The sequence below is a fragment of the Phalacrocorax aristotelis genome, chromosome 3 (genome assembly GCF_949628215.1).
Source record: "Phalacrocorax aristotelis chromosome 3, bGulAri2.1, whole genome shotgun sequence".
In the NCBI taxonomy this organism is placed as follows: Eukaryota; Metazoa; Chordata; class Aves; order Suliformes; family Phalacrocoracidae; genus Phalacrocorax; species Phalacrocorax aristotelis.
The window spans coordinates 35,562,425-35,575,187 of NC_134278.1; the positions used below are offsets into that span (position 1 = coordinate 35,562,425).

Genomic DNA, 12,763 nt, shown 5'->3' on the forward strand with positions numbered 1-12,763 from the left:
TATTTCTTGAAAAGTAGGTTCATAACTGGGTGCAACTAGCAAGCTGGCATGTGTTATTGTATTAAAAGTGAGTTGATCAACAGAAAATTGAACATGAGCCAACAGTGTGCCCTGGCAGCCATGAGGGCCAGCCATGTCCTGGGGTGCATCAAGCCCTGCATTGCAGCTGGGCGAGGAAGGTGATTGTCCCACTCTACTTTGCACTGGTGTGGCCTCACCTCAAGTACTGTGTGCAGGTTTGGGTGCCACAGTATATTAAGGATACAAATCTACTACAGAGTGTCCAGAGGAGGGCCATGAAGTTGGTGAAGGATTTAGAGGGGAAGCTGTATGAGGAGCAGCTAAAGTCACTTGGTTTATTCAGCCTGGAGGAGACTGAGGGGAGACCTCATCATGGTCTGCAGCTTCCTCACAAGGGGAGGAGGAGGGGCAGACGCTGATCTCTCCTCTCTGGTGACCAATGACAAGACCTGAGGGAGTGGCAGGAAGATGTGCCGGGGAGGTTTAGGTTGGGTATTAGGAAAAAGTTCTTCCCCCAGCGGGTGGTGGAGCACTGGAACAGGTTCCCCAGGGAGGCAGTCATGGCACCAAGCCTGACAATATTCAAGAAGCACTTGGACAACATCCTCAGACACATGGTGTGAATTTTGGGGTTGTCCTGTGCAGGGACAGGAGTTGGACTTAATGATCCTTGTGGGTCCCTTCCAACTCGGGATGTTCTGTGATTCTATGATAGCACTTCCTCATATTCACTGCCTTTACAACTAATTACTGAGAAAACATTCATTTTTCCAGGGATGTTGAAGTTATTTCTTAGCTTTTTTACAGTAATGCCTACTTAGTGAATTTTAGCATAATGTGGTTTAGTTAGCAGTTGTCAGTGTTCCTTGAACTCGTCGTTAGGTCTAGTGAAGTTTGATACTGCCATTACAAAGGTTTCTGTGTTTTTAATGCAGGAATGTAGTTGCATTACATCATGCCTCACTGCACTGATGATCTCTAATCGCAAAGGGAGTTGAAGTATATAGCATATCTAATGTGAGCAGGAGTCTGTTGCCTATATTTGTGTTGCGTTTCTTTGATTATTTTTTTTTTTTAATAAACAGACACCATTTACTTGAATTTTAACTGTATGTGTATTTGCAGGGTCATTTTCTAACTCTTAGCAGTCCCCCTGAGTGGGGCCAAACTGTATGGCCATGCAAGTAGTTGTACCAGCAATTTACAACACAGCCAGACCTACCTAACTGCTCTGTGCTGCTCAGGGTGACAGTCCTGCTGCCCCCCCCAGAGACAGCGTGCTCACAGCTTTGCTTGAGTCAACACCGGCACTTTTCTGGCTTCATGGCAAGTTGGCTGAAGGAACTAAATTGGCAGAAAACTAATGCTGGAGGGGAAGTGTTGGTGGAGCTAGCCTGTATTACTTTTCAGCCATATCAGCAGTCTAATCCAGCTGACTGCCCTCTCATATGGGTATGAAGGCTTGCCAGCACCACTAAGAGTAGGGAGAAAACCAGGTCTTTGGCCTTTGCAGAAGAAAATTTTTCTCACAGCGTAAAGTTTAACTAACTCTTTCATCCTCCTTTCATTCTTTGTCTACTCAGATTTTTCTGAGATGTGCCTTTTTCATTTGACCAAATTGTTGAGGTTTTCTTGGTTGTTGAATGTTTTCTTTGTGTGCTTTTTTTGCTGTCCATGTCAGGTGAATTTTGAACAATTGACATCAAGGAAGCATCTTGGTTTTTTTCTGCTTTAATTACATTTTAGATTTTCTGTCCTACATTTGCAATTTATTTCCTTGTAGAAGTCACAGAACCTTTCTGGACTTTAATTTCTGTATGTTTTTATAGAGGGGATAATATCTATTTGACATTGTCTTTGAAAGTTTGCAGGATAAATCCAGAAGTGTTAATACAAATTCTTGATATTTTTTGTTTTCTTCTTCCTTTTGGTATGTAGATGCAAGTGCTTTATTTCAACCTGATGTACCAATTACTGCAGCAATCCTGGAAACCTTCTCAAAGTGTTGGTTGTCTAATTTCCAGGTAGTTAGGCTAGGTTATTAGTTTTATTCTGTATGTAACTGCCTTTCAGCACTTTCTAAAAATAGATGGCTGTTTGTTTAGTGCTGCTATATTCTCAGTTGTACAAGCTTAGGTTTTTTTGTGAAGATGGATCTCATGGTGCATAACTAAGTCTAAAATCAGAAGTGTGCAAATCAGATGCGTAATATACTCTAAGGTTTCCTGCCATGTTTTGCTTATCTTAAAACTCTTCCCGTGTTAGAGTTTGAGATCATATGAGATTAACATCATATATTGATTTGCCACAGAAATAATTTTCTGGAATTCTTGTTCAAGCATCATCATCTTGAAATGGCTCCTTAGCTTTATATACTTCTTCACATTTTGAGAGGAAGTTGGCAGTTCAGAAATTCTCCCTAGCCTGCATAACCTTTTGTCCTCCAATTTTTCCTATAAAAAAGGAAGATATCTCTCCTGTATTTATCTTTCCTATAGAAACACTGAAACTTTCTTCTTCCTTTCTGAATTTTTAGTGTATCTCCAGTCTAGCAATAGAGGTCTTGTGTAAGTAGAGAATTAAATATATTCATAATGCTAGAGAAGAAAAAATTACTTTTTCATTTGGGGTTTTTTCCCCCCTTTATTGTTGGATCCTGCTTTTGATGTTTTTAAAATTATTTTACTTGTATGGAAAGTTTGGGTAGGTGGCAGACTTATTCAGAGAGAGAGAAAAGAAGGAAAGTGACTGTGGTACTTAATTTTGGAAGTGTTTGATGATGGTGCAGTTGCGTTAAGTGATGCTTTGTACCTACAAGTAATGACTCATGTTACTTGACGGCTGGTTGGAATCATGTGCGTTGGAACCTCCTGTCCAAACCAAGTCCAGTTAGAGCAGGTTGCTCTAACATGACCTCACAGGTCAACCTGGCCCACTCTTGAGCATCTTCATGGTAAAAAATATATTCTTTCACTGAGGTGGAATTTTCTTCATTCTGGCTTGTGTCCATTGCCTCTTGTCCTCTTGCTGTGCATCTCTCAGGAGAATTTGGCTTTATCTTATCTCTGCCTTCCCATTAGGTAGTTGAAGACAGCAAAAAAGTCTCCTGTCTTCCCCGCCTCCCCCCTTTTAAGGTTGAATAAACCCTTTTTTTTTTTTTTAGGCTCTCCTTATACGTCATGTGTTCAATCCCCTTGGCTATTTTGACAGCCTATCACTGAACTTGCTCTAGTGTGTCAAGTTATACTGGAGATACCAAAACTGAAAGCAGTACTCCAGTTACAGTTTCATATGGCAGGGCTGTACGCAAGGGAGGAGTCACTTCTCTTGACCGCTGGCTAAACTTTTGCTAATATGTCATGTGGCTGGCCTTCCTCGCCATGGGGGTGCAATGCTGACCCACGTTAAATTTGCTGGCCACTGGGACCCCCAGATCCTTTTCCTAGCCAGTCGTCCCCCGGCCTGCACTGCTTCATGGGCTTATTTGGTCCCAGATGTAGGATTTTGCATTTGCTTTTGTTGAACTTGACGAGGTTCTTGTCAGCCCACTTTTCCACCCTATGAGGTCCCTATGAGTAGCAGCCCTGTCTTCCAGCGTATCAACTGCTTCCCCCATTTTGGTATCGTCTGCCAACTTGCTGAGTCTACTTGGTCCTAACATCCAGACTATTAACAAAGACATTAAACGTTACTGGCTCCAGTACTGGTCGCTGAGGGATGCCAGCAGCTAGATTTGTACTGCTAGTCATCACTTTTTGACCCTGGTCATCCAGCTGGTTTTCCCCTCACCTTCTCATTCATTTACTCAGTCCACGTCTCTCTAGTCTTGCTATAAGGACCTTGTGGGAGACCATGTCAAAGGCCTTGCAATACCCATTGCTTTCCCCTTACCTACACAGCCAACCATCTCACTGCAGAATGCAGTTGGTTTAGTCGGGCATAACTTGCCCTTGGTAAATCCATGCTGGCTGTTCACTTTCTTGTCATCACGTGTCTGGGAACGGGTTCCTGGAGGATTTGACCCATAACCTTTGTGGGGGTTGAGGTGAAGCAGACTAGCCTGCAGTTCACTAGATCATCCTTGTGGCCCATCCTGAAGATAGGTATGATGCTTTTGCAGTCATTGGGAACCTCTCTCATGCCAAGACCTTTTAAAGATAATGTAGAGTGACCTAAAAGTTACATTGGCAAGCTTCCTCAATGCCATCAGATGCATCCTGTCTAATCCTGTGGACTTATACATGTACATGTATACATGTACAATTGGCTTACGTGTTCCTTAATCATATCTGACTCAATAATGGGTGATGGTGCATTCCCACAGATTCTGCTGGTAGACTTGGGGAACTGGGAGGTCAGAGGGCAGAACTTACCAGTGAAATCTGGAGGGGCAAAAATAAAAGGATCGCGTTATTCAGGTTTTTTTCTGTGTCCTTTGTCATTCGGTTCCTGTATCATTGAGCAGTGGACCTGCATTTTCCTTGGCATTCTTTTTGCTGCTGATGTAAATAAAGAAGCCCTCTTGAAGTAATTTTGCGTTGTTTTCTGATGCTATCACAAGGGCAGCATCCTTTGGCATGTGTACATTTCTATTGGGAGAATCAGTAGAAAAGGTCAAGAAACGCTAGTTGTCTGTTGTGTGGTTACCACAGCTGTCTTGCCAGGAAAACCTTGAAAGACATTGCAAAGAAAATGTTTGACATACATCAAAGCTCTATCATCCTTTATCCTCCTATTACTCCTTGTTAATACTTAGATGATGTTAAACATAATTCAGCAAATGATCAAACTTACACAGTTCTGTGTTCTTGAGTCCGGTCATTCTACATGATATTCTGCACTGTAAGCAACCCAATGTGTATGAAAGTCCTGAAGGAAAAAAAAAAGAAAAAAGTAATTTATCAGAATAGGCAGATGATTTACCGTCTTTGAACTACAGACCTTTTATAAATGCTTTTTCTTTGCAAGCTTCTTGTCCAGGAGTGGATGCTCCGTACGTGTCACTGGTTTTCTGGTGACATCACATTCTTAAAAGGGTGGGGTTTTTTTAATTAGCCATCTGAGAATTAAATTGCCTTCATGTGTGGAAGAATGTGCATACTTAGTATCCATTACGCTGATATCATAGAAATTTACTACTGAACCCTGTCCTTCATGTAATATCTCACTTATTATCAATTTATGATTACTGCCTATTATTTGAAGTGATTTTGACAGGTTTTTGGATCTGCAGCTAATTTAGGGAGAGGAAACTTAAAGCATCTTTTAAGCTATAGATCTCTAAATCTATTTATAAAAGTAGGTTAGGTTACAGTTCTGTACAGATTTCTTTGGTATCCTTAGTACCTAAAACAGTCTCAGTTCCTGGATGCCCCTTACCTCTGCTGTGCTGTCACAGCTGTGCTATGGTAATGTGGTTGAACAGAAGAGGGAACTGATATGGTTGAAAAATAATTTTCCCCCTCCCCCACTGCTCAAGGTGTTTTTTTCCTTCCCCAGGTTTGCTTTCAGTGAAGTAACAGCTCTGTTGACGTATGCAGGGTGCAGGACAGGAGCAAGAAGGCCCAGCTTTTAGGAGGAGTGGGGAATGTGTGAACCTGTTCATGTAGTAAATGCTTCAGAATGTGAAAATGCAACCTCACTGTGGTTACACAGTTGATGTACTACACCTGATGGTATCAAAGCTGGAAGATAAAAAGCTATTTTGCATAAAGGGCTGAAGAAGCCGATCTGAAAGAATAATAAAGCAACGGGGAAAAGAAAACAATTTTGAAATATTCCTGTGTCAGATTTTTATGAGTACTTGTATCCTCTTAACAATATATGTGATGACTTTAAATGATTAGAAAGCTCAGCAGCATTCTTTTTAATTTACTTAAATATGAGTCCGGATAAAGGTAATGATTCTGAGCAAATTTAAATTAATTTGCATTTTTTGTGTGAATGCTGCAGTGCCTGGTAAGTTGGTTGTGGTTGTAATGGTCAAAGCATTTGTGAGATGAGGCTTGTATTATTTCTTTTTTTTTCAGACCTGTGTAACTAGGGAAAATGAATGTAAACTTCAGGTCCTCCTGGTAAAATTCCTTGGTCCTGAACCAGACCTTTGATTTGGGTTTCATATTTAGGGTGGTTCTTGGAAACACAGAAAGATATGTGATCTCAGCAGATTGAAGACTTGTACAAGCTTCTGTGTGTTGTAATAGAAACCTTAAAGTCTTCACTTCTGTATTCCAGGGGTGGTGGGGAGTTCTCCTGGCAATCCAGTGATACATATGAAAAAGTTGCTTTCCTAGAAAAGTTGGTCTTCCTTGTAGACAGTAAATGCATCTGGCATCTGTGGTGGGTGGCCCTGGCTAGATGCCAGGTGCCCACTAAGCTCTGTCACTTTGCCTCCTCAGTTGGATGGGGGAGAGAAAATATAACAAAAAGATCATGGGTCAAGATATGGACAGGGAGAGATCACTTAGCAATTACCATCATGGACAAAACAGACTTGACTTGGGGAAATTAATTTAATTTATTACCAATCAAATCAGAGCAGGATAAGGAGAAATAAGAACAAATCTAAAAACACCTTTCCCCCACCCCTCCCTTCTTCCTGGGCTCAACCTCACTCGCAGCTTCTTTACCTCCTCCTCCCCCTAAGTGGCTCAGGGGGACGGGGAATGGGGGTTGTGGTCACATTGTCTGTGCTGCCCCTTCCTCCTTACACTCCTCCCTTGCTCCAGCATGTGGTCACATCCATGGGAGACAGTCCTCCATGAACTTCTCCAATATGAGTACTTCCCACAGGCTGCAGTTCTTTGTGAACTGCTCCAGCTGGGTCCCTTCCACGGGGTGCAGTCCTTCAGGAACAGACTGCTCTAGCGTGGGTCCCTGCCAGCAAACCTGCTCCAGCGTGGACTCCACTCTCCATGGGGCCACGGGTCCTGCCAGGAGCCTGCTCCAGTGCGGCCTTCCCACAGGGTCAGAGTCTCCTTTGGGCATCCACCTGGTCTGGCGTGGGGCCCTCCTCGGGCTGCTGGTGGATATCTGCTCCACTGTGGACCTCCATGGGCTGCAGGGGGACAGCCTGCCTTACCATGGTCTTCACCACAGGCTGCAGGAGAATCTCTGCTCTGGTGTCTGGAGCACCTCCTCCCCCTCCTTCGTCACTGACCTTGGTGTCTGCAGGGTTGTTTCTCTCTCATATTCTCACTCCTCTCTGGCTGCAATTCCTTTTGCACAGTTTATTTTCCCCTTCTTAAATACATTATCCCAGAGGTGCTGCCACCATTGCTGATGGGCTCAGCCTGGCCTGTGGTGGGTCCATCTTAGAGCTGGTTGGCACTGGCTCTGGCAGACACAGGGGAAGCTTCTAGCAGCTTCTCACAGAAGCCACCTCTGCAGCACCCTCTCCTCTCCCCCCAGCTACCAAAACCTTGCCATGCAAACCCAATACAGCACTATGTCCAAACCAATAAAAAGGAATAAGTATGTTTTTCTGGTCAGCCGTAATATGGATTCATATGGAATGCTTGGCCTTAGAGCATAGGGTACAGGACATGCAAAAATATCTTCTAAGATGATGTCTTCTGTTGGACGCTAGGACTTCATTAAATACTGCATATGTTACTCTTCAGTGTTTTAGACAGAATTTTAAAGTTACATTTGCAAAAAAAGATCCACTTTGCTCTTATTTCATGGAGATTCTTTGTGAACTTTTTTCCTCCCATTTTGGAATCGCTTAATGACACTGTCGAATGATAGAAACTCCTGCTGAAGGAGTTTCTAAAACAGTGTCCACACACAGTAACTTAAAGGTGTTAATCTGCTTTCTGCCATCCTTCCTACAAGCATACTTTATTTAGTAATCCAAAATTTGTTAATTGGATTTTGTGTAAAAAGGCAGTATGGGGATTTTTAAAAGGGTGGCTTCAGGATGTGATTAATAATGCCATAAATGTTTTAATAAAAACTAAAATACAAATTGTTTTTTCAGCAAATGTTTTTACTTGGCCTTTTAAAAATTACATGTAACTGATCACATGTTTAAAAAAACAGTGATCTATGTAAACAGACACACCTGTTTAAGATGTCCGTTTGAATTCCATTTAGTTTCTGGGGCTCAGAATTGCTAATCTCCCTTGGTATAACAGCACCAAAGGGAGCTTATAGTGGGAGGAAAAATGATTTATCATTGCTAGTGAAATCTGTTCCAGCGTGCTGCCTTTCTTGGGCAGGGGCATAGCAATTGAATTCTATTGGTTCAATATCTTAGAGCCAGGTCTGCTTATTTGCATTTATTTACCTTCTGAGTGTGAAAGTATCTTGCTGACTAAAAAGGTCTTGGTAGTATACATGGTAAAAGTTGCAACACAGAAGTTCCAAACTTAAGTCTTACTACAAAATAGTTAGAAACTTAGCCTGTATGACAGGTGACTTTCTATGCCCGTTTAAAGAAAAAAAAACCAACAATCCTGTATAGACTCAGATACCAAACGACCATTCAGATCATGTAACTCAGGTGAACAATCTGGCTAACATGGTGGCATACTTCTAGATTTGTGTTTTTGATAGGACCAAGAATGCAAAAGAGTGGAAACTGATCCAGAATTGAGTGAGCAGAGCTGGGATACTAAGACTATTCTTCCATGGACAGCTGAGCTGGTCTGTAGTGGTGGACTGGTTTATTGCACAAATAGGTTGCTGGGTTTATGACAGCAGGCAGAATCTGTGGTGAGTTGTCTTTTGGGAGCAGAGACAGCAAACTTTATAACATATCTGAAGACTTGTAGAGAATGCAACAGAAGAGCTGGTAGCATTGATGCACGTGATGGAAACCGTAGCATCTTCTGTTGCAGGTGCAGGGCCACAAAAATGGACAGTTGCAACATCAGAAAAAATGTGCAGGGAAGAGGAGTTAACATCTGCAAATACCCTCTTCAGAGAGGGAGTTCTGTGCAGTGGGGATGGATTTTCTCAAAATGAAAGTAGAACCAGTCTTGTGGTACCTGGAGTGGGGGGAGGCTGACATGTGTGGAGCAGCACATGGTTTTATGTAATTTAGACTCAGTGGGTAAAACCATAAAAAAAAAAGAGTGTCTTCTACTGAATTTGGTAGAACTAAGGTAGGAACTGGTGTAGAAAACCATGTCCAAATAGTCTGATTTAAACAGAAAAAGAAGCAAAAGAAACCCCATACAAAGAAAAGTGTTTGCTTTATTTGTGTGAAGAAACCTAGAAAAATATGCTAGGTAAAATGGGAGAACTGGAATTAATGTCATCATTCCCTCTGTAAAGTCCATTACCAAAGGCTTTTGGAGAGGCTAAGTTGCTGCTGGATAAAATGGGAAATTTTATAAGGAACAATGGGCAACAGATGGAAAGAGAGGGCTAAAATGGCTCATTTTGTTAATAGAAGGAGTAACCCATTGAATTCCACAAGGTTCTGTGTTAATATTGGTGCACAGATATAGAGAAAGGGTGTGATAGTGCGGTGACAAATTTTGTAGACGTTGCAAACTTTACTAGGGTTAGTATAATGGCTAGCTATTTAGCTATTGCAGATGCTCAGATTTTGGGTTATGCGGGTTGAAATCGTATATGAAGTTCAGTGTAGGTAAATGCCAAGTAATCTAAGTGAATAAGAAGTAGGAAAGAGAATTTTTGTAGACAGTGATTGACTATGGACTGTTTCTTACCAACCATGGGTGAAAGATGGAATTATTGAGTACACAAACATCAATGCAGTTATCCACAGCAGTGAAAAGAGCAAATCCAGTGTTAAGATGTATCAGGAAAGGAATAAAGAACAAACTAGAAACATCATACTGCTTCTGTAGAAATTCATGGCACGTATGCGTCTTGAACATTCCTCCTAGTGTTGGTATCCTCATCGCATCTCAAAAAGGGTACAGTAGACTAGAAGAGGTTCAGAGAGAAGCACTGAGAGTGACTTAAAGGCGTGAAACAGTTTTTGTATGAGGAAAAATGAAAGACTCAGGTTTTTTTTTTTTCTTTCTCTTCCTGGGAAAAGGATGACCATGAAAGAACACAACAGAGATCTATGCAATCATGAGTGAATAGGGAAGGATTACTTATTACTATCTTCCAAAGTACAAAAACTGAAGGAGTGGAATAGTGAGTAGGAGCAAAAGATGCCAGATTGAATCAGGACAAACAGAAGGAGATACTTACTCATGTAATGTATAATTAAGCTGAGGTACTATCTGCTGCAAGATGCTGTTGATTCTGTAAAGTAGGGTTGATTAAAAAAGGAAGTGGGAAGAAGAAAAATGCTAGCAAAGGCTGTTAAACACAACAATATCACCCGTGGCTCAGGAAGTCCTCGGTAGACGCAAGTAGCTGGAAGCAGAGGTTGAATACGCAATAAATATTTCTGTGTGCACTGTTTACTTTACCCTAGACATCTGTTGTTGGTTGTGATTTTTTTCTTTTCTGTCAAAACATAGAGTTGCATTCATTATTTCTAAATTCTTTTCCAACTATGTAAAGAAAAACATAATAAGAAATGACACATTTACATTATACCAAATCAAAGCTGCCGCATAGTTTGTCATACAGAATTTGTGTGAGACAGCTCTTAGTCACAGTAATTAGGGCCCGGGGTGAACAGTGCCTTACCTTCATGAGTGCTGTCTCTATGCTCTGGACCTCCTTCACTTGCGAATACCCCCATGCCATCATATTGTATGAAAATCTCCATACTGTTAGATACTGCAGCAGATAGATCTGAAATTTGATGTAGTGTGAATGTTCTCAGAAAGTTTGGGTTTTTACCCAGCTGATGCTAACATTGACATTTCAATTAGCATCATATGTTAATTCAGGTCAGTGTCATGTGTTGAATTTTTGTTTTAAAAAAAGCATCTTTCACTGAAATTGTACTTGGGGCAGTTCAGAACTGTTGCTTTTATATGGAAACTAAAATATGGGCTTGGGTATCAGACATTTAAATAATAAATTCTAGGATGCTTTCTGCATATGGCATATAGTTCATATCAGAGAAGGAACCTTGAATTTACAAGTGTCAGTAGAATACTTGAAATCCTTGTAAAACTACCTCATGTAATTTTTAATAGCTTGCTAACTTGTTATATTAGTAATCAAGATGCTGACAGATACTCACTTGTATTTATTTAGGAAAATGGGGCACCACTGCATTGATGACCTTACCTTGTCAAATGATAGTTAAATATTGACATAAAAAAAATAATTGGGGAATATATATATATATATGGTTTACTCCTCTAGTTTGTTTTGCCTGAAACTCAGCTTGAAATCAAGACTTATCTTAACTTGTTCTCATTTCAGCTTTGGATAGATCACAGTCCAAGAGAGATGGAGGTTTTAAAAATAATTGGAGCTTTGATCATGCAGAAGAAAGTGAAGGAGATGCAGAGAAAGAGTAAGGATGCTTTTATCTAGGCTATTGAAAGTATAAGTGTCTATTTATAAATAAATACCTTTTAAAATTTATTAATAAGAAAATATATAATATCTTAAAATTTTAGTGGTTAAGAAAAATATTTCAAAGAAGTGATTATTTTAAATAGTATTGCCATATAAAAATGCATTATAATGTAAATTTAATTGTGAACATGGTGCTTAACAACATAGGGCATGGTACATTTCGAAAGTGTGCAGTTGTCTTTGGAGCTACTGTGTAAGTCTAAGGAACACAGACGAGAAATATGTTAACATGCAGAGTAAGGAAATGGAAAGGTAGGCTATCCAAGCAGCTTCAACTTTTCCATTTAGTGGTGATGCTACTCAGTACTTCACAGTTATGATTAAAGTACTTCAGTAGCTGTAGGTCTATATAAAATTAAAATTAAAACTTGCTTAGAAGACTAGGTTTTTCTCCCTTGTGCTTATCTCACTGGGTAGAGTTAAAGCTGGTTTTGTTCCCTGGTCATTAATTTCTTTACTCAGTATATTTGGATTTTGACTAAAATGTAAACCCTTTGTGTGTAGTTTGAATACATACTTGGTCCTTGTGACATTTTATTGTTACTAAAATGTTTTCTTGGTATTAACGTATTTATATCCAAAAATACTAATGAATTATTAAAAGAACAACTTTCATTCATGAAGAATGCATGTTAGGTTTATTTGTTGTTAGATTTTTGGAGAGTAGGACTTGCAAGTTTAAAAAGGATGCTATTGTTCTCTAGTAAGGAGAAACTGAATCTGGTGGTTAAGTACAAAAATAAACTCTTACATGAATTTATATCTTGACCTCTCTAATAGTCTAAAGAGACCACTGTGGAGTTGCATTTTTAATAGGTAATATTCTGCCAAATATTGTGTGTTGGAAGGGAGATAGGAAAGTAGACACATAACTACTTAGGCTGCACAGTAGGCTATGCTGTAATCTTACAAAAATATTAAGAAATATGATGTTTTAGTCATTAAAAAATGAGTTCTGGAGTGCATTGAAATGTGAGGTAAGCATTAAGAGCTTTTGTCAAAACAAAGCTGTATCAGAAGTTAAAGCCATTTTTTAAAATGTTCTCTAACTAAGGGTGTTTATGTTTTTAAGATTAATCTTGCTTTTTTTCTTAGCAATTTTACATCCGTTTCTAGTACACAGGAATATGTTTTAAGCATAGTGGCAGTACGTACACTACATTTAGTATTTGCATTTTACTTGTCTTTAGAAATAAAAGTAATTCATTTTTGTAAGCATAGAAGCTTTTTTTTTCTTCTAGTAATTTACTGCTGTTTTTCATCTGCC

General features: G+C 40.0%; 1 protein-coding gene across 10 annotated transcripts in view; it reads left to right on the forward strand.

Moving 5' to 3' along the window:
* SENP6 (SUMO specific peptidase 6) overlaps window positions 1–12,763 on the forward strand; it is a 94,655-nt gene that overhangs the window by 22,177 nt on the left and 59,715 nt on the right. For all 10 annotated transcript variants that reach the window (XM_075087119.1, XM_075087108.1, XM_075087115.1 and 7 more), the window contains exon 2: window positions 11,338–11,431. In XM_075087119.1, coding sequence (XP_074943220.1) covers window positions 11,338–11,431 — 94 coding nt within the window. The remainder of the gene's footprint in view (window positions 1–11,337; window positions 11,432–12,763) is intronic.